General features: G+C 41.4%; 1 protein-coding gene across 1 annotated transcript; it reads right to left on the bottom strand.

Annotated features, from left to right (window-relative positions):
- Position 1: 1 nt before the first annotated feature.
- On the bottom strand, positions 2–21,835 carry mindy2 (MINDY lysine 48 deubiquitinase 2; the record flags this gene model as incomplete). The annotated part of the gene is made up of 9 exons (XM_019886467.1): positions 20,842–21,835; positions 19,604–19,661; positions 16,522–16,586; positions 8,524–8,682; positions 8,232–8,334; positions 4,740–4,882; positions 2,827–3,000; positions 1,146–1,334; positions 2–52 (listed from the first exon to the last, which is right to left on the bottom strand). Coding segments are annotated over exons 1-9 (1,785 nt in total), but the record flags the coding sequence as incomplete, so codon positions are not given.
- Positions 21,836–22,746: the final 911 nt, after the last annotated feature.

The following is a 22,746-nucleotide window of genomic DNA, read 5'->3' as shown; positions in this document are numbered from 1 at the left end:
CTCCCGCTGCCCCTCGGTCCACCTCGTCTCCCTCTGCAGCCTCTTGCTGAGCCTGCAGAACACACACAACCACAGAGGCCGGCAGTTGTCATCCAAGCATTTTTGATACTAATTTGCACCTTTAAAAGGATTTCACTTGCCTATAAATACCACAAGATGGCGATAATAGCAATACTTTTCTATCAAACAGATTATGGCTGGGCAATTAATGATTTCAATTTTGGTTTCTTGGGATCATAACAACATGATAGTCAAAAGAAAAATGATTAATGTGCCAAATGGTGGTGTGTCTGTGTGTGTGCATGCAAGTTCCTATGTTGTGAAAGCACCCTGATGGCACCGTGAGGCTTGTTCAGCAAGCGTGTAACGAATGATATTCGTTCCTCCCTGAGCATGCTTGTTTAATGATACCCCAGTTGGGTTTACTGGAAATATAAACTTACAACAAAAATAATTACACACATTATATATTGAAATACAAAAAACACTTCGTTTTAGAAACATCGCTGTTGCTAATGCTTGCAGTCAATGTAAAATCCCACCGATAGCTGAACGGAAAATTAGCATTGAGTTCCAAAAGTGACATTCCTCTCAATAACCAATAGTCATATATAAACACAGCAGGAACACATACAGCCAGGTAATATAACAATACTCAAAGGTATATATATTCTTCCTAATCTTTGTAAAACGAGTCATATTAAAACAAAAAGCTCAATCACAACTTTCTTTATCTTAAAGATGATCATTCATATCTCAAGGCACCACTGTAGGTGAATTTGCGAGTAGCAGATTGCAAATAACGCACCTTGCATTATTCGCAAGGATGAACACGACAGGCGTGTCTTTGTTCATCTAGCCATGCTAGCGACATATGGTGTCAGGCAGAATAATTCCCTGCTCTTCCACTAGATGGCAGAAGGTAAACCCCGTCTCTCCACCAGTTGTCATTCATACAACAGAATAAGCAATTTGTGTTCAATTAAACAGGCCCAGATTTCACACTCTTTATAGCAACAACCCCCACTGTGGCGCAGTGAGTGCTTCCCATTTGTTTCAAGCCCTTCAGCGCCTGCCTCTAACTCGTTTCCTTCTGCCTCAAGCCCCATACACCCCCCCCCCCCCCCCCACACACACACACACACCTGCACTTGTGCAGCCTGCGCCGCTGCCGCCTGCTCTTGCTCCTGTTCCTGGTAGTACTGTGATGCTCGGCGGTCCTCCTCCTCCTGCAGCTTTTTAGCCAGCTCCAGGTCACTGATGCCAGGGAGCTGCTCCCACTGTAGGTCCTGACTCTGCTGCTCCTGCTGCAGCGACAGCGCCATCAAGTAGTCCTGAGTCAAAAAAGGATGATGATAAAATGCAACATGCAATACGTACACCAGCCATTGGCAAAGTTTGCTTCATGTACCATTCGATGGAGTCCGCTAGAATCACTGAATGACATGTTCAAACTTTGCATATTGTTACAGTGACTTCAACTTGTGACTTTTAAAATCCATTGCAGTATATTTTTAAATACAGTCCAGTTGTATTTAACTTTTAAGTTGGTTTCAGAGATTTATTCAGGTACAATACGACAACTTTTATTTAACTTTCACAAAGCAGCAGATGTGGACAAATAATACAATACTCACAGGCATATATTCTTTATCATCCGCACAGAATGACCAATACCACTGCGGCTTATTGAGAAGTTTTGACTGACTGCATATATCTATTTCTATAGTTCTGTATTCTCTTGCCCCAGATGGCCAAGGCAGGTACAACGGAAGGAGCAACACAATGTTGATTGAATTGAAACAAAAAAAGTGTCAAAAGCTGCTATTCTTCATGTTTGAAAAAAATGCATTAAAAACACTTTTACTGTTTTATTTTGGCGGCGGGCCGAGGAGTGCTGGAATGGATTAATGGCATTTCTATTCTATATATATATATTTGTATAGTTCAGGTGTATTAACGGTTCCGGTACAATAGCATTTAAACTTAAATAACATATTTAGGTTCGCATTTTTGTTCAGCATTAACGTGCAATTCATTTTAATGGAATCATTATTTAACGACACTTGGCCCTACTACCTACTTTTTTTTTTTTTGGTCATTATAGTGCTTCTCAAAGAGCCAAGTATTTTTTGTTTAGGTGGTACTTTTCGTAAAGGACCACTGACGTAGACTAACGGTTCAATTAAGCAGCTCTCAGTATGATGCAGTGCCTGTTCCCCTCAAACTACAACCAAAACAATACACACAATACACGTTACACAATACTGATCTATCTCTTGTTTAGATCTCATTAGGTTGTGCAGCTGCACTTGACGTTTGACATACGACATATTCTCTTCCCTCTCGGTTACAATCTTGGTGCAAACAACCCGATTGTACCGTGGGCCTCATTAGTGCTTTCTCTAATCTAAAGGTGTTGATTGTTGACCTTCAGAAATTGATGTCCCCCTCCTCAAACTAGGCCTGTCTGAGTAAACAAGTCATCTATAAAGTCTGCCCAAGCCATTGTCTGAGTGGAGAATTTGTCAGCAAGTTCTGCTTTTGAACAGATGGCTGTGAATCCACCAAAATTGCAGAGGCCTGATGAATAATTGAGGGGCCACTGAGAAGCTTTGCTACATTATGGAGAGAATTTTAAGGGGTGCGGTAGGACAATGGATTTGCTGTGAATTTAGCAAGTATTTAGGGCATTCTAAGTTTTTATAAATTAAACAAGAGGAAAACTTTTTTCCCCCTTCCAGTTTTTGATGGCGTAATAAAAACATCCTGGTTGCAGGGATAAAATGCAGGTTCTGCAAGCCTTGCCTGCATCAGTGCTCAGACCTGGTCTATCTGATCCTGCTGTCCTCGGTACACGGTCTCCGGGTCCGACGGGGGCCTCAACCGGAATTCGGAATCACAGAAATTTCCATCTCCGTCCACGTTGTGAAGACTCTCCCACACGACCTTTTCTTCTGTCAGGAAGCCTTGATCGGTCACCAGTAGGTATAGCTGACCCTGGAGATAAACAAACACAGGTACAGTAAATAAATGCACTTATCTCTTGAAATATTAGCGACTCGATTTTTTTGAGTGTTTTGAGATACGAGCTGCCGTTTGGGCATTTTTTTGCTTTGACATGCAAGCGCAGACTTGAAATTCTGGCAGTGTATGGTGGCAGTGAACTTCACTCACTTCACAATAAGCAGCAATTTGGCAACTAATGAAGAAACCTCAAAAAAGAAGCTGTGAGCTATTTAATGCCACCCCAGTTGAAGCTTACGCGGCAGCGCTTAGCTTTTCACTCCACTATCTTAATGCTAATTGCGAATGCTAAATCGCATCTATCTTGCGGAGCGCTAGCCCTTGAAGCAATGGACTAAATACAAATGGTCCAGCGACACAGATAATATAACAGTGGTCACTCATACATCCTTTATCATCAACAAAGGAATGACTAATATTAGTGCCATACCAATGAGCTGAGAGGAGATAAGACGCTTCAATGAGCATTGCATCTGTCTGTCGGTTTTATACTCCATCAAGGTTTTGATGCGTTTGAAGCCTTGTGACAAAATAGTTTAATACTTTCGATTTCATTTTATTACTGTATGGTCTTGTAAAGTACAATTTTATGGAGTGCAATTTTTCCCCATTAAAATACAGAGTACAACATGTTTTTTTTTTTTTTAGGAAGAATGGAACAGATTACCGTAATGGCATTCCCATTCATTTCAAAGGAAAAAGATCATTTGAGATACTCCTATCACCTGTGTGCACTTCATACCATGCACTTACCCACGTTCTATTTCTACACATTTTTTGGAATGACCTCCCGCTGAAAGTTTGGCAGAAACTACACTTTTTTTAAATTTTTTTTGTGGACAAGGGGTCATGAAGGTGACGCACAAAGGCTTTGCCTGTATTGGCAAAGCCAATGTGTGATAGTGAATAGTTTAAAAAAAAAACAGTACAAAACGAGTCACTTCCCCTACTGCAGATAACAGGAAAAGTCTGGTCCAGCTGCACCGATAAAATTCCCAAGCAGCTGCATGTAATGAACGGTTTCATGTAGGAACACAGCTTTTTTTTTTTTTTTTAATCGCCTTCACAGCAGCAAAAGCTATGTTGTGAAGACCGAGGAGCTTCAATCAATGAAAATGTGAGAGACAGACTTTTTTTCCCCACATGCTGGGAGATGCTACTACTTGAAAAGAAAAATGATTTTTTTTTTATACTTGCCTATACCACATATTTTTTTAGTATTATTTCCACATATGTATCTTATGACTATTTTGTACATACAACCACTTTCGTGTCAGATAAATCATTAGTTTTAAATGTAGAATTTAGCACATTAAGTGGAGTATAAAGTAGAGGCCGATTCTGATATTTTGGCATCATAAAATTTAACGCGAACAACAATACAACAATCAAGATATCACATACAGGCAGAACATTTGTCTTAAAAAATAAAAAATTAACCCTTAAGTATTTGTCTAACTTTACAACCGAGAGAAAAACTGGCATCAGATTTTTATACCAAAATTTCACACTGTCATTATGGGATGTTGGTAGAATTATGAGGGGGTAAAAGGAATGTCATAAATTTTGGAGGAAGGCAATTTTAAAATGTTGGAAAAGTGAAGCACCGTGAATATGCTAAACACGTTGAAACTGCTATGGGCAGATTAATATAACACAGAAATTTTCTCGAAAATGATGTTGAATGCGAGCCTTTATTTCACGTGTTTCACCTTGTATTTAATCATGGTGCTGAAGTGGTTATTCCTGAAAAACACGCAGAGTTCTCCCTCCTGCACGGTGGATGTGAGCTCACACAGGCCGTGGTACGTCAGCTGAGTGGCCGTGCTGCTCAGGAACTGCTCTGCCACAATGCCTGTCACACACAGGTGCAGAAAAAAAGGATTGCAATTGCTGGCAGAGTATAATGCAATGACAGCGCATGCCTTTAATCTACCATGCATTGACAATCACAACACCCTCCTTACTCATCCAGGAACATGGGACAGAATCTGGAATAGCATTTCCGAAAAAGCTGCAGCACAGCCTGCGGTAATTAAACCTTCTCAGTTTTGATTGACACTGTCAAGGAGGTATTCATGACAAAATATGTTTATTTTTAGTGGCGCTAAGAAGGTGAGTTTTTCATTGGATAAGCGGTTTGGATAAAGGATGGATGGATGGATGATGTGTGTTAATTTTTTTACAGGATTACGCAAAAAGTCATTAGGCACCCTTTTTAGAAGGCACTCTCACAGTTGACCCAAAGTAAGACCCGCCCAGATAACTTTGCTTGGCTAACACATCATGACCATTTCCCACTGTCGGGGAAACTAACTGCGCCTATATGTTGGTTTTGTTACATTTTAAACAAACTGGTGGAGCAAAACATGTAGGCATATACTTGGAGGAGTATAATCTTTATTCTTTGCCAAGAACGACGAATAATACTGAAGAGTTGAAAATGGCATAACTCTCTCACGTGACAAGACACATTGCAGACAGCCGCTCAGGAAGCCCAATGTTGAGTGGGCAAATACTCAGTGTCCAAGTTCAAGTGTGCTGGTGAGGAAAGCATGACTTGTGGAAGTAGGTCACCAGTGTGTCGCCACATGCACGTCTCGCTTTGATTCACACTTGGCTGGTGGTTTGTGTCAAGCGGGTTTGCAGTGGCGAGTCCATTAGAAATATGCACTGTACTGTCATGTGCTTCTTAGTGGACTGATGTTATATATCTCTTAGTTCCGTCTCAGCGTTGTTTCGTATTTGCCAAGCAATAAGTGAAATACATTGCTCCACCACTAGTCACGAAGAGCAAAAATCTGCAGGTAATCAATGCTCCCTCCAAAGGATTTATTAAATCTTATTAAATGGAACAGTGCTAAAATGGTTCAAGTCCTACTTGCAGGAAAGGAGCTAAATGTGACCTCTGGAAGTTTTGAATCTGATCGAATGACCATGACATGTGGGATCCTCCAGGGGTCACTCCTTGGACCCCTTTTGGTGTCTGTATTATTATACCATTGGGTCAAATGCTTCAGAACGCCAATGTTGGCTATCACAGTTTTGCAGATGATACACAGCTATACATATCAATGTCTCCAAATGACATCAATACAATTAACATATTCTGGCACTGTCTAGAGCAAAGTAACTGGATGAACCCAAATTTCCTTCAAAACAAATCAGGGATAATTGTTTATGGCAATAAAGAAGAGAGGATTGCTGTTTGAAAAGACCTGGAGTCATTGTGTTTCGAAACCAAAGACCAAGTAAGAAATCTTGGGTTTGGGTGGGAGGGGGAGCGGGGGTGGGGGTGTCGAGGGACTCAGGCCTGATTTTCAACAATCTTATCAAATAAATCACTAAAACAGCCTTTTACCAGCTGAAAAACGTATCCAGACTGAGGGGTCGCATGTTCCAAACAGGTCTGGGGAAGCTTATCCTTGCTTTTATCTGCAGCAGACTTGATTATTGTAACAGTCATCTGAATGAATTCAAAAGAGTACCAAACAGCTGGAGCTCATTCAGAACACTGTAGCTCGGGTTCTGGAATATGCTGCCAACAGATGTGAAGTCAGCCCTGAGTGGAAATGCTTTTAAATCCAGGTTACAAACGTTGCTTTTTCCCCATACCTTGATTAAGGTCTTCTAAACATTTTAAAATCTTTTTTTTGTTTTGGTTATTTATTTATTTTAAATGAAATACACTAATTTCTTTACTTTTAAATCTTTTTGAAGTTTGCTATTAATGTGTTCACATCTTGTCAATGTATTTCATTGTTATTTTATTTGAGTCATTTTGGAAGCTGGTGACATGAGATGTAAATTTATTACAGTATTTATATTAACCCGTCCTATCCTACCAAAAACAACCAGCAAAAATTGTTTTTTTTTTTTTTTTTTTTTTGCGTCAATTCAATGGACGTTGTGCCGCTCCTTCTGGTGTGCGCTTATTGGTCACGTTCGGGCTGTGCAACTCAGACACACACGAAGAAGAGTTTCACAACCGACTCACCGTTCTTCAGTAATAGTGGTCATTTTTTCGCAAAGGATAAAGAATATATCAAGCCAATGACTAGAGCTGACTAGAGCCAGGCGAAATGACGATTTGTATCGTGAAGACGACAGAATAGTTTTTATTATGTCACTTTTTTGTGTTTATTGTCATTTGTCATGTACAGCAACAGTGAACAAAAAGAATGGAAGAGAAAGCATGCATGATGGTCAAAAGCTTTCACTTACTATACTTTTTGCACACCGCAACCATTAGGTGGCAGACTAAACAATAACTCATGGAAGTGAATCATGACACAGTCATCTTACATTGTAATCTTATGATGCACAATTAAATCTAACAGTACACGAAAATTAATAAGCTGGGTGAATGCAAATAATGAATATTACTACTCTGGCAATGAATTAAATTAAAAAAAATAATTATTTACAACTATTTACAAAATAGGGTACTTTAAGTTATGCTGGCTATTCCTTCAAACAACACAAGATTCGAAATCAACAGTTTTGCATAGTAGTTTGCGAGTCTAAATTTGCATTTTGTGCCTCATCAAGACATAAAGAATAGCATAACAGACAATCACCGATTTTTAAATTCTTTTCTATCATTCAACAGTAGAGAAGGTCCCAAGAAGCGTTACTTGGCTGCTTATGTCACCCAGAGCGTAGCCAATTCAGTCGGAAACATTTTTTATGCCTTTGAGTTGGACTGATTATCTACAATTGTGCACAATTATGTCAGCTACTGTACCTCTTGCGTTCACGTTTGTTAATTTTATAGAGCTGCGCTAGTGGGTGCATTTCTCATTTGCTCAGCAGTCACAGTCTATCGAACAAAAAAAAACAGAATAACTAAAAAAATATTGTAGTACATCGTTATCGTGATATAAAATGCCCTATATCGTGTTCGATTTTTTTTTCCAACTCGCTGAACTCTACCGATGAGTATTGTTAAATTGTTTGTCTACATATTTTGCTCCATTGTTTGTGTCCAATTATTCGTTGCTTAAAAGGTTTTAACTCCACAGCATCGTAAGTTGGGTCACGAAGCACCAAGGCATTAGGATTAACTCGTTGAACAGACGGGAAAATTGTGGCGCGCTTTCATGGCCAACAACTAACGGGGAGGGGGGGACTTGTAATGTGTTGCAGTGTAACAGAAACGGGGGAGGAGAACAAGAGGAGAGCCCGGAGAGAGACAAACTGACCTTCGCCTGCCAGCTCACTGTTGTCTGACTGTTTACAGGATATTATCTTCTCCACCAGCTGGTTGTAGCTGCAGTTGCCCACTGCCTTGACAATGTCACACATCTGCAAAAACAGATAGACACTGTGGGGAAACAGTATTTGCCAAGAAATGATGTAGGAGACACAAAGCTACTATTAGTCGCGACCAAAAAAAAAAAAAAAAATGGTGTTGAAACAAGCACCCTGCCGAACATTATGAAGTACCACAATTGTTCTAGCTCATTTTCACGACTGTGAATGGTCAAGCCATACCTGGGGGTCCACCAGCCAGCCGTGGTAGAGGGGGATGTCCAGCAGATCGAACACGATGCATTCTGGAGTGTACTCAAAAACCCGCACCCCTGTGAATTTCACATTCACATCCAAGCCCGTCTGTAGTTTGTGCAATACTGCCATGGCGTCGCTCATGTTCTAGGAGGAGAAAAAAAAGGGAACAGATAGGGGGATAAAGTCATGTTAACTTGGGTTCAACCATCCATCAACCCAGGCCTGCGGCTGTCGGATATTTGCAGAATTGTGTGTTCTCCCAATAATCCCACCGATCAATTTTTTTTTGTATTATTAAACACAACACCAGGACCCAACTGATTAATCCACTCTCTGTTCAATTGGCAGATATTAGCTCTTTCAATTGTTTTCTTTCTTTTTTTTTTTTTTAAACACAAAACAACATAGGACAAATGCGGTTGTTGGACTGGTGTGCATTCGAGCCTGCACGGTCCACACTGATAGCAGCCCATTGATTTTTCTACCTTTACCAGAAACCATTAGCTAGTTGACAGTTATTGCTTTTAACAATAACCCCGCCTCTCTTCGTCGGGTCTGTCTGCTTTGAGCATGTGTAAACTCCCTTTGATGACATACATCTGACATGATAATGCAGTCCAGCGGCTGCCTAATGAGGGCTGCTGAGCCCTGCAATCAACAGGATGATCAGTGGAGAAAATTGAAACCAGAAGAAGAAGAGAGACGTGCTAATAAGACATGAATCAAATGATTTGATTAGTGGTTTATCTCCGTGCATGTTCCATCTGTGTCAAATAGGAAATCAGACTAAAACAAAGTACTTCACGATGTTAACAATCTGTGTATTAAAAAGTCTTGCAGCAACTCACTGGCCCATGTTGAACTGCTAACATTGACCCCTCACAAAATGTTACTTAAAGAGAACATAATTTGGTCTTCTATCAACTTTTGAATGTAGCAGATGTCAATGGATGGCTCGAAAGTGAAGGCAACGCAATGTTTCGTGAAAAGCGGTACAGTTTTTCTACTCGGCAAAAGTAAAAAGGCATGGAATGAACAAATTCCTCTCTCTTTGAAAAGCATCCATGATTTTGACACGGTGAGCATCAAGTGGTGACTTTTCATTACCTTGTTACTCACACACACATCTTGCTATGTAGGAGTATGGAAAGCGAGTGCCAGGTGCCCACACACCGAAGAACCCGATGAATCCGAGTCCGACCCATTCTAGCGTTCTGCCCCGAAGCATCTCCCAGCTGGCCGCAAGCCACGCTGCCATTAAAGTCTGGACTCAAGATAAGCCCCGCAGCTGAGCCCTACAACTTCGTTCCGACAATGACATCTGTGCGCTTCAACGTTTTCATTACACTGCTGAGAGGAAACAAGGTAAGCAGATACTCTGTACTGTACAAATTGAATCAGTTCCCCTGAGGGGGTACGCCTGTGCAATCAGACGCAGCAAAAAAAAAAAAAAATCTTCTTTTCAAAAGATAATCATTCTTAGTTTAAGAGAGATAACAAAATGTTTTTTTTCAAGTGTTTTACAGTTGCATTGTAGTATACGGAGTTCTTTCTCATACTTTTTTAAACAAGGTAACCCAAATATTAGGACACATCTCTGTATGATACCGTGCAATTCTACATCGTCGCAAACTACAACCACACTTCCTTATGTGTACTATTAAATGAATGCATGAATCCAAATTTAACAGTAATATCTGACAGAAAAGTAAATTCCAATGTTTTATGCACACATTTACCGTATTTTCCGCGCTAAAAGGCGCACCTAAAAGCCTTCCATTTTCTTAAGAGCTCACAGCGCGCCGTAAAATCCGATACGCCTTGTGTATGGTCATTCCGGTAATATTTCGACCCCAAAATGGCTCCTTGCTCGAGACATGCTGACAGCGCAGAGTTCAAACTTAAGGGGGTTCAACGTTAATGAGTCAATGTTACAACTTGCTGTTGGTTAAGTGAACTCTGTCACTGCTTTATTAATTCAATAAGTTTTACTGACATTTGATCATTCTGTTGGTCTTTCCTTGAGCGTAGCTCCATCTAGTGGATGCATTGTAGATTGCATCTTATAATGCGGTGCGTCCGATATATGAAAAAAATTACAAAATAGACCATTCATTGAAGGTGCGCCTCATAATCCAGTGCGCCTTTCACTGTGGAAAATACGGTACTGCTATTTGGAACAGTTCATAATTCCCTGTTTGCGCCACGGTTGAACGTTTTGGCCATAATTTCATCGCCAAAAGAACACCAACAGCGCCTACAGTGAAGCACGGTAGTGACATCGTGCTTTGGATTTGGTTATCTTTAGCTGCAATTCGGGCCTAGGACAAGGTGAAGGGAATAAAAAGACAGTTTGAAATAGCAGTCATTTAGCATATAACCTTCAAGCTTCTGATCGGAAAAAAAAGGAAAATTGTTTACCATTGGAAATTAAATCACATTTTATTTTCAGGTTTTATAACCCAGCTCAAGTGCAATGTAATGACATTCATGTTTATTAGTTTACATTGGAGTTGAGCACCAAGGCCCCGAGCGCGACTTCATCTTTGATGGTTGATGCAGTGACTGTGTCGAGGTGGAAATCCTCGATCTGACAAATGAGAGAGCATGCGGATTAGGATGCTGGCGAGCTTCACAGACGTTGGGATTAGTTGAAGTTTTGTAATGGACCACATCTGGTGCATCCAACATCAGATGGAAACCAGCAGATGATATGATTAGCGCCGCATCACTGGCACTCATCTGGGCTCATGAAGGATCCCAGCGACACGCGGTCATTAGCAACACAACAGGCTTGAACTGAAACGGTTGGGTCAGAGTTTCACACTGAATTGTTCAAATTCACGAGTCGCTGACATAAATATCCTACTGTGCAGCACAACGTTACTGCGCAAGATGTAAGGAAAACCATTTGAGCATGTTTTTTTTTCATATCCAGCATAAGGTCCATATTAGGGCTGAACTATTAATCAAATTCAAATCATGGAATGCAATGTTGAAACCGCAAAGGATCCACGTTTGAAAAACAACACGAAAACAAAATTCCGCTTCATTTCAGTTGGTCGGTCGGCTATTTTTTTAATATACAGTGCATACTGTATATTAGGGGTGTAACAAAAACGGATTTGAATCAGAAAATCGGTTTTAACCAAACTGAATCGAATTGTTACAATTCAATTGTATCGCTCACCGTTTATCTAGATATGTAATGAATCGCCTTTTATGAGAGATGCACACAGGTATAAATCACAATAAATTGGTTTTATGTTATATATATTTATTGCTGATGATTTGTTGTTTCTTTGAATGTAATTAAGTTGAATAGATTGGGCTCCGGAGAGCACATCCATCTCACAGTGCAGATGTCCGGTGTTCGACTCCAGACTCCTTCCTGTTTGGGATTTTGCATGCTCTCCCCGTGCTTGCGTGGGTTTTCTCTGGGTACTCCGGTTTCCTCCCACATTCCAAAAAAATGCATGGGAGGTTACACCAAATGAACGCTATATATTGTCCCTAAGTTTGACTGTGAATGTGAATGCTTGTTAGTTTATGTGTGCCCTGCGATTGGCTGGCAACTGGTTCAGCAAAATGAAATAAGTCACAAAGTAATTAAGCCACAGATTTGTTTCCATTATTGTTGGAAACTGACTTCGGATTTCCTGACTTGTCCATGCCGCACTTGTCGTGTCGTCGTGAACGCTTAAGAGAGAGCATGTCCAACTGTTTAGTAAGTTAACAACTCCAACTGAAGTCGATGAACTGTGTTTCACATTAATTCATGGTTCATTTGTCTTTATTTTAGCATCAGGCTAAGCTATTACACCAAAACATTATTGTTTATTGGAATACAGATTAATACATGGGAATATGGCCTTGGAAATAAATATTAAACTGCATATGAAATCGCAATCACAATATAAGTCCATATACTAGTGCACTCTTTCGTTTCTCAATTCAGCACACTAGTAGAATGACTTGGGCACATGAATAGAACGGCTGAGTCTGAGCTGACCGTATTACTGGAAACCGGTTGTTTGGTTGAACAACTTTAATGGCACAATGTCCATGCATTTTTTCGAGTGTGCTGTGGTTTGAATAAGTACTTGTGGGTACTACATTCAAACAAGGGAGAAATCATTCAAATGAGGTTTATGATGGTACGTTTGCCTTGCAATAGTGCAGCTCAGCTCCACGGAGACAAATACACATTGCAACACTGGACTCTTCACTTCCACGGCTCCTCTGAGTAAATATTAAACAACCGCTAAAGAGCAGCGACTGCTATTTTAATCCTCATACACCCGTGTGACAAATGACGTATGAACACGGATGTAAAAATAGAACTGTTGTGAAGTGCTGGTGTAAACGGTTCAATCCAACATGCAATGAAAACAAAAATCCTTTCAGAACGCGGTGAGCAGGGCACACATTCACAATCCGTTGATCAGTTGTTCTTTTCATTTTGAAGTTGTAATCAAATTCAATTTTAGGCTCAGGATCAAAAACACAAAAGAGAAAAACAGGCCACGGGACTACGTTTGATTGGAATATTTAACTGGTCAAGGGAAATGGAAGATTGGCGACGAGCATGAGTAAAGATATGATACAGGCAATGGTTGAATAGTTTTGCATTAGATTCAAAAACAAATTCAGTGATTATTTGTTTATCAAAGATATGTTCCAGGCCCCACTTTTGATCGGTGAAAATCTAGACCACATATACAAACGAAGGAGCACATACGCAAACATTTTGGTAATACTGTATAATTTTCCCATTCCCACACGCTTTAAAAACATTTCAACTTACCAAAACACACTTTTTAAAGTATTCCTTTTTAACGTATTTGTTCCTTTATTGTAAAGCTGAATCACATGAGAAACGCCACGGATGGGCAAACGGAACTTAGCATAAATGTCACAGTAATTTTAACTCTCAAATGATTGCTACTTTCACACACGGAGCCTTCAGCGTTAGTCACAGACATATATTCGCTCTACTCTGTGACAGCAACAACTAGTAGTGGAGTTAGTAGGGGCCTACTCTGCCTCTTCTCACACTAATTAGTGCTGCCCGGCAAGTTGTGGCACAATATGGTACTACAATGAAGGTGCACAACTCTAAATTCGGACTTGTATTAAATTGAGGTAGCGGAGGTGCACAATGAGCCACGAAATATTTCATTTTGACTGCCATTTGAAAATGGAAAGAAAAATATGATTATACACACTCTGGACCTGAGCTTCCAGCACCGCCCACTTCTGTCTGCAGCGATACAAGTGGCGCATGGACACCCACATGCATTAGAGCTCCCAGGCCAAAGTCTAGGATTAGACTGCCATAATTACCGTGCAACGCAAAACTTGAGCCTCTCCCTGAAGACGCTGTTGATTTATTTAAGAAGTTGCATTTCAGCCCCGCTTAAATTTAGAAAGCCGGTGCCACTGAGCAACTGAGCATCAGCGTGCGAGCGTGCTGCCAAAAATTTCTCCTCTCCTTTAAAACGTGGCTTCAAATCATCCACAGATGTGCTGCTGGAGCAAGGACAGGCCGCAACGTAGGCAGGCCACAGGAGATGGGAGGAAGCAGAGGAAGCGGAACTCCATCTCCGATCCGAGTTCCTCGCATGGTGAACCGCACACACAAAAACATACAAAGCAAACCTCGGTAATAGCCTGAGGCGGAACCCAGCCGTGCGTCTCGAAGCATTTACCGCCACTGCGAGCGACATCGCGCAGCCCTGACCTCCGTTGTTCACCAATGTCTCGCAAGACGCATCTTATGTAAGAGAGCGCGGCGGAGAAAGAGCCGCGCTTCACTTTTATGATGTTTTGATAGCAAACTCTGCGTAAATGTTCGCAGTCGAGAACATTCTCTTCTCCCGCGTGTTTTAGTTTCTTCTCTAATGCAAATGAGCAGGTGGAAGTGCGACTATGTGGAAGTGCTACTGTGTGAAACTGCGTGATATTTTAAATGTATTTTATTGGTGATGCATCACTGCTTATTCAAGATTTTTTGGGATTAAAAGAAAATATATATTTTTTTCTTTTCCCCAGTGGTCCCTAACCACCGCAAACAGCCCCCCTCATATGTGTGGGCTCACTTACTAATCTATAATTGGTTCTACTTTCTCACTTAGAAAACGACACATGCACACACAAGTGTGAAGCCTCAGTTAACTGGTTCCCGGTGTTTATATTTGAATTGAAAAATGTTCTTAACCCTCTCCTGGTATATTTTGGATCCATGACATGGGTCATGTTTTGTTTCAGTCATTGTGTAGCCTTGGTGTTGACCGTGCTCGTCAAGTACCAATACAGTGAACCCAGGCCATGCGTTCCTGAACGACCTGCGACAGGTGAATGTCGGCAATATACAGATACAAAAGCATTTTGGGTTTTTTTTTTTCTCCAATTTTTCAATTTGTTGTGCATGTCGCTGGTGTCAGGCGGAATCCTTTTACCTAAAAAAAAAATCATCACTTTTGAGGAAACTCCAAAAATGCAATCTTTATTCAATCATTAACAATACGTTGCCAAAGAGAGCAAGCCATTTTCAACACTTACCGCATGTATGGACTAGAAGTGCATACGCTATGGCAGTGGTCACTTTCTATTTATTGATTTTTTTTCATAAACTGGTGCTTTGCTCATCAACAATGTGATCTTTGAACATACACGTTTCTCAACTCACCTAATGTAAAAATTGATCTGAAGTACAGGGGAGGTGGGGTGGGCTCTGACTGTGTTTGACTGAGCCAAAGTGTGATCATTTGCGTCTCGTGGAATTAGTGACAAATGGAGCTCGGGCTGCCAGAACTTGAGTGTAATGCACAATAAATGACCATCGAGACTTCATACGTGCGTCGTGCTAATATGCTTCAAATGTCTCCGTACAACTATTTCTTACTTAGCATCGAGGCTCTATCCCCCGGTCGCTTATGAGCAGAATGGCGAGGTGACGAGTGGACAGTGCAAATGCTGGACAACGCCGAGTCAAGGATAAGACCGTCTTTTTTTTTTGTCACAATTTTCTTTCCTGCTCCATCAACCACATATGAAAAATAAACTTTTTAATGTATTTATATGAGGAAAATATGAAAATACCAACGCAAATACAGATGAGGTTAAAAAAATGTACGGTATGCAGTGCACACATTTGCTGGGCGCTGAGGGGGTGGGAACACTGTGCAATGGTTCAAGTGCGCAGCTTTGAGAGAACATCGTTTGTCACTCTCATGTAGCGAAATAACTCAATAGAAATATTAGAAACAGCTCCCACCGATGCAGTGTCATTCCACACTACTGCAAAATACAGTACAACTGCCAAGAGGTCTTCGAAATAAAAGAGCAGAACAAAAACGACTTCCTGCATCTTGGCGACCACACGTCAAACTCCGCATGGGCTCATTTAATGACTGCATTTACCGATGACGTTGAAGATGAAATGGAAAAGCAGAGCAAAAAGCTTTTGGTTTGAATCCGCGCAATGAAGAGCATAAACATACCTGAGTGTCATTTCTTTCATTCAGTGCTCTTGGCAGCAAGCGTTGACTTTAAAATGTTTTGCTTTGAAGAAGGTTTTCAAAATATCCCCAAAAAAGCCTGTCAGTATGACACAACGGCGAGCCACTACAAACTTCAACCACATTGATAAAACTGATCTTTGAGCATTATTTTCGATAGTACCTGTCTTTTGTGTCAAAGGTGGAGCCAATCCCAGCTGATTTTGGGAGAGAGGGGGTAAACCCTGGACTGGTCGCCAGCCAGTTGCAGGGCACATATAGACAAACAACCATTTCCAGCTAAGTCTTCAATGGATCAAACGCATTTTTAGAATGTGAGGGATTTAAACCTCGAACCTCAGTAGTCAGCATTGTGAAAAAGACATGCTAACCACTGCCTGTTGTGTGTACGTTATTAGTCAAAGCATATTCATTGGTAATGTTGTCTATTGATCTGGAAGATACTGTAAGTACGACTTACCTGTTCATAATTTAGGCGCTGGGCCTCCGAGATCTCTTTCGGTTTGGTTTCCAGGATGTAGTCTCCTGCCGGGGCGCAAGAAGAATGCTCAGTATGGCCAAGACAATCACAGCGCTTAATAGCAGGCTGCCTATTACAGCATCGTTCAATACTGCAATTCCTAACCCTGCAAAACCAAACAACTTGTGTGTAAAACTCATTCAAAGGTCTTTTTTCAGAACCTGGGAACTGCCATGCACATTTTCTTGCAGCTAGCATTATGTACTTTAAAACCAATCACAAGCTCATACTGTAGGTATTTAACCTTGTCAAATACTCGTCCCTGTATGTCCTCAAACACGTCTGCGTCCATGATTTCTCAAACAAAATCATTCCTAAAGCTTTAGGACTCCAGCGAATCAGAGTGAGAACCGTTATCCACAAATTAAAAAAGTATGGAACAGTGGTGAATCTTCTAAGGAATGGCCATTCTATAGAAATTACTCCAAGAGCATTTTGATGACTCATCCAGGAGGTCGCAAAGGGCAAGAACTAAAGCAGTGGTCCCCAAGCTGTGCAGTCCTGTACCAAGTATCCCTGCAGAGCAGTAATGGGCCGTGGTCAGGTGGGTGAGGACCGCTGATTGAAAGAACTGCCGGCCTCCCTCACCTCAGTTAAGGTCAAGGTTTCATGACTCAACAATGAAGAAAAGACTGGGCAAAGATGACATCCATTGCAGAGTTTCAAGGCATGAAGCACTACTGACCAAAAACAACATAAAGGATTGTCTTATTTTTGGCAAAACACATTTGAATGGTTCCCAAGATTTTTGGGAGACTATTCTATGGTCATCACATCAACAGTCGAACATGGTGATGATAGTGTGATGTTCTGTTGCTGCTTTGTTACTTCAGGACCTGGATGACTTGTAACGTTTGATGGAACCATGAACCAAGAGGGAGAATGTTTGGCCATTAGTTTGTGACCTCAAGCTGAAGTGCATTTGAGTTCTGCATCACAACGATCAAAAATCACATCAACAAGTCAAGTTCGAAATGGCTTAAATCTGATTGAAAGGCTTTGGCATAACCTTTAAAAGGCTGTTCACACCTAAAAAAAAACCCCAGTGCTGCTAAATTAAAGCAATTTTGCAAGGAAGAGTGGGCCAAAATATCTCCACAGACATGTGAAAGACTCATTGTCTGTTATAGAAAACACTTGATTACATTTGCTGCTGCCGAATGTGGCCCAACCTGTTATTAGGTTTAGGAGAAACTCATTTTTTCATACAAGGCCTTGGAGGTTTGGATGTATTTTCTCTCTCAAAAAAATATAAATAAATAACTGCATTTTGTGTTAACTTGCGTCACCTGACTAAGATTGGTTTGACAAAGAAAAACATTTAAGTGTAATAAACATGCAAAAATAAATAACTTAAATAACTTAAATAAATAAATAACTAAATACTGAAAAGGTCAAAATACTTTCTCGGCACTGTATTTTATATGAACATTTTAGACTTGTCTGATTTTGAAGAAAATGATTTTCTTGGAGTTGTCTGGTTTTATGATGAAATGACAAAGATCTCTTTGAAAGACTTGGCTGAAAGCTGAAAACAACAAATTGAAAACAAATAATAACTGACTAAAAGGGCTGCGATTGGCTGGCAACCAGTTCAGGGTGTACCTCATCTACTGCCCGGAGGCAGCTGGGATAGGCTCCAGCACGCTTGCGACCCTTGTGAAGATGAGTGGAGTAAGCCGAGAGTCAAACAACAGCAATACTTTTTTTAAATAAAAAAAAAAGAAAAAAGTGGAACGTCCGCTTTTGTTTCATCCACGTTTACGTACATATTTCTCCACTGTCGACTTTGTTACTATTTGAAAGTTCCATTGACCTTGTTGCGTAGGAGCAGACAGCCGCCTCTCGAGCTTGGCTTGTTATCCCACAAAAAGAAACGGCAACTGTATTTCCACTACATGATTCACAAATCTGATGGAAAGTAATTATTTTTCTCAGAAAAACACATTTGTTCAGAGTATTTATTTGTTTTGATTTGAATTTGTTTGGATTTTTTTTTCTTTTGTGCTTTTTTAAGGATGATTTTTCCAAAAACTTTATCAATTTATAGTGTCGTGAGAGTCATCAGCTGCGCCGCACCAGGAGAAAGGCAATCATCTAAATACAACCCACAAAGGTTGAATGGAGGCAACTGGACTCTTCTTGTTTGTTGAAGACACACAGGTGAACCACCTTCAACAAACAAGAAAAGTCCAGTCGCCTTGATTCAACCTTGATGGATTATAATGCCATGAATGACTGAGAATCCATACAGACATATCATCAAAATATACTTTTTTTCAACTCCAAGTGTCACCCTGAGGCAAAAGCTCACTGGTGCTCAGTGCACCAGTGAGCGTTGGTCTCCCAGCTGACAGCACAATGCACCATGAGCTGCTGAGTGACGCCCACCACCCTCTGAATCATCTGTCGCCATTGTGTCAACGCACTAGGACGACAGATTGTGCTGAGATTAGAGTCCTCCCGATATTTTCATATAAATAGTGTGGCAGAACATTGTCGCCCAAAACATGCACGTTAAATTAGTCCAGGAGGCACGGTGGTCAACTCGTTAGCATGTCGGATTCCCAGTGCAGAGGTAAAGGGTTCAATTCCGGATCCAGCCTTCCTGTGTGGAGTTTGCATGTTCTCCCGTCCGTGCCTGCATGGGTTTTCTCCGGGTACTTTGGGTTCCTCCCACATTCCAAAAACATGCATGGCAGGTTAATGGAATGCTCTAAATTGTCCCTACGTGTGAGTGTGAGCGCGGATGGTGGTTCGTCGTCACCTGTCAGCGACCTCTGTAACCCACTTTTAGGTCCCGACCCAAGAGTTGAGAATCACTGCACTAGTGTATATGTCATACATGTATATTTTGTTTTTTGGTTTCATTTTTTTTTTTACTATATTTGACTTGAGTGACTCAAACTACTTGGCCAATAAAGTTGATTTTGATTTTGATGTGTCCGACCAGAAGTCACAAACCACAAAACTTGATGCTATGCTCGTCATAGACATCCACGGCTAAAACAGTAACACTCACCAAGATACTCCATCAGTTGCTCGGCTGTAATAATCTCCATCATCGGAGGCATTTTAACCTGTGATAGAGACATCCGTAAAGCAAACATGTTGGGTATAATATGCAACAGAGGTGCAGTGGGTTCAGTTTTAACACATCCATTTATTATTTTTTTTTTAACCTCATTAGAGTTGCGGGCGAAATGTGAAAATTCTTATGAAATAATTATATAATATAATATTAAATAATCTTTCTCTATTTCATCAATCTATGCCTATGACATATAGTGACAGGCATGACAATGAAATGCTCTTCCTCTAGATGGCAGAAGGTATATGCAGTAATTATCCCTTTGATGCATTTTGGTAACATTTTTGTTTGGTGGTTTGCTGGAAGAAAGTAATGTTTGCTCCATGTACAGCACTGTGTATACAGCGGTGGTTGTTTTAAAGTGCTCTATAAATACATTTGAGTTGAGTTGAGTTCCTCGCCATGGGCGGTCACTGCAGCTTACTGACAAAAATGCTTACTGTCCATAAAATCCAAAATTTTGCAGTGATCCTTATAATAATTTCTGAGGTTGATGAATACTAAAGTGATGTGTCTCGCGCACACATAAAAACAATACCTGATGTTACTATGGCACTTGGCACCCGGCCGTGAAACGAAGCTCGCTGTTACAAAGAGCAAAATTCACTGGAAGTTTCTTAACGGAAGTCCCGCACATACTCGTTTCGCCATGAGAGTACTCGGGAATAAGGTGGATATTTAAGTGCAGCATACAGTTGCTTACATTAGTATATATTAAATAGAATAGTCACTGATGGTGCAGTCGTGGTGCATCTGCCTGACCTCTGTGGAGGCAGTATGGATTCTGTTCCTGCTCTGTGACTGACATTTGACCAAGATTAGGTGTAGTCTGCCTTTCACTTGAAGCCATTAACTCAACGTGATCCTGAACAACATACACGGTAAATAGAAAATGAATGGATGGAAACAAACCACTGCCTAAGTCGAGCTCAGTTGTATTTAACCTTTTAGTACAACATTTGCATTTGAAAAGAATTGCTTGTTTTAAAACTTTTAGTAAAGTGTAGGATTGCTTAACTTTTATGTGCATCTGATTCATCAATGAATTTTCAGATATTTAACCGCAGTGATAATGTTTAAACGGTGTGTAGTGTTAAAGTGGTTAACAATATTATCATTTTTATTTATTATGTATTTTTATGAATGAGGTTTCAAGGTGCATGGTTTACCTTCCAGGCAAGCAGGAGTACGTTCATGATGGCCAGCAGCGGACAGGGCCCGTTCTCGTTCTGGGTGATGATCGGCGTGTTCTCCTCCCTCCACTTGATCCACTTGATGTGGTAGATCGACTGACCGGCCGCTCGGTCCTTGGCGCACATCGCCTTGGTGCCATCCAGGCTGAACTCGCCCTGCAGGGCCAGGGCGAGCCCTCGCTCCTCCAGGCCCTCGCTGTTCAAGTCAGAGCTGGGGCACGAGTTGAGCTTGGAGAAAGACTCCTCCAGTGAGTCCAGGCTGCGGGACTCACACCCGCCGAGGCTGGCATCCGGGTCCGGGTCGCTGCCGCTCGCCAGCCCCTCGGATAAGGCGTGCGGGGCGCTCAGGTCGTCTGGGATTGTCCTGCCCGGACACAGATGGGTGGGTTTGGCAAGTTTGGTCGGCTCGATTTCTTTCTCGTCAGCACCTGAGGACGGCCAGTCGGTTTGGTTGTTTACTAACTTTGAGGCACCACCCTCCTTATTTGGATCCGATCCCATCCCGTTAGTGATCTGCTGCTCCCCAGTCCGCGAGCCACTCGAGTCGGCGTGCTTCCTCGCCTCCTGTCCAGCCGACACTTCCAGGACCTCCACTAAATCACACCTGCCCACGCCGGGGTTTACATGAAGGGTGCTAGGCTCCTCATCGGTGCTGTTGTTAGAGCGATCCGTATCCTGCAAACTACTGAGACGAGGCTCACTATTTGTGCATTTCTCCGCCGCTCCTTTCCCGCCTCCCGAAGCAGGAGCGTCGCCTGTGCTCGCCCCGATGGTGTCGCTCCCGACGGGGTCTCGATGCACGTCTGCATTTTTCTCCATTTCGACTGTCGATAGATTCTAGCTAAATTGCAGCAGTACATTCGGTCCAAAAGACGCCATGACAACTCTGCCGGTGACGTCATCAGAATGAATATTTTTCAAGCCGACTAGGAGGCGCTCGAGACGCAGCAGTCATGTGGTGGCGCGTTTGTGGAACCTCGGATCTTCGTTTTTGCTTACTATTTACGTTGCTGTCTGTAGTCCACTTGTGCCCTTTCGTATCCACACCTGTTATTTCTGACAAATACGTGGTACTTTGTGCCATTCAGGTGCATGCTTTAGGCTCCGCCAAAACAAGCAAAACATACCTTTTAATTATTAAATGGCTGCCAACTTCACATAAATTGTATAAATGACATAAATAAAAACCAAACGTTCGTAATTTTCAAAAAGACAAACACGTTTAAAAAAACGAATTGAAAAAAGATACGTGTTCACATTTATCACCATCGTTTTTTAAATCTTTTTTTTTTTGTGTGCCCTGCTTAATTTTGTTGACGTTGATAAGGACCAGAGGATGCCTTCTCTGCATCCTGAGCCACCAGTGTAAGAGCTAGTAAGGGGCCCTATATGAGGGCCAGGAATCCTATCCCGTCATGTCGGTGCAAGTTTTAGAGTGCCGCTTCAAGATAGGCCAATGTCAGGTGTATCTCAGCGTTACACCCCTACTCCCCCGCAGTAACCTGGTTTGCCTTGTTGCGATGTCTCTGATCACCATATGTGAGTAGAGTAGCCAAATATTGTCAGCGACAATAAAATGGTCTTAAATTAACTCTTTGTTTACCCTCGTGGAACAGCGCAATCGGCTCTGTAGGCAAATCATCGAGGACCTCGACGTGTCAAGTTCAGTGTGTACTTGTTGGCTGAAATGTGGATATTTTTCGGAAAACATGACAGCACACGGCATATAGTTGCTGTTAATTTTCATAATCCACCTATCTGTACATTTTCCATACAATCCTCACTCTTGCTTGAGTTTGAGCTGGAATTGGAGTAAAGTTTCTGCCATGTTTCACGTAATTACTTTGAAAAATGTTCTTCTATCACCTGCGGGGGAACGAA

Source organism: Hippocampus comes, unplaced genomic scaffold (genome assembly GCF_001891065.2).
Source record: "Hippocampus comes isolate QL1 unplaced genomic scaffold, H_comes_QL1_v1.1 scaffold261, whole genome shotgun sequence".
NCBI lineage: Eukaryota > Metazoa > Chordata > Actinopteri > Syngnathiformes > Syngnathidae > Hippocampus > Hippocampus comes.
The sequence above is the reverse complement of the archived record's forward strand: the minus strand, read 5'-3'. Positions and strand labels throughout refer to the sequence as shown.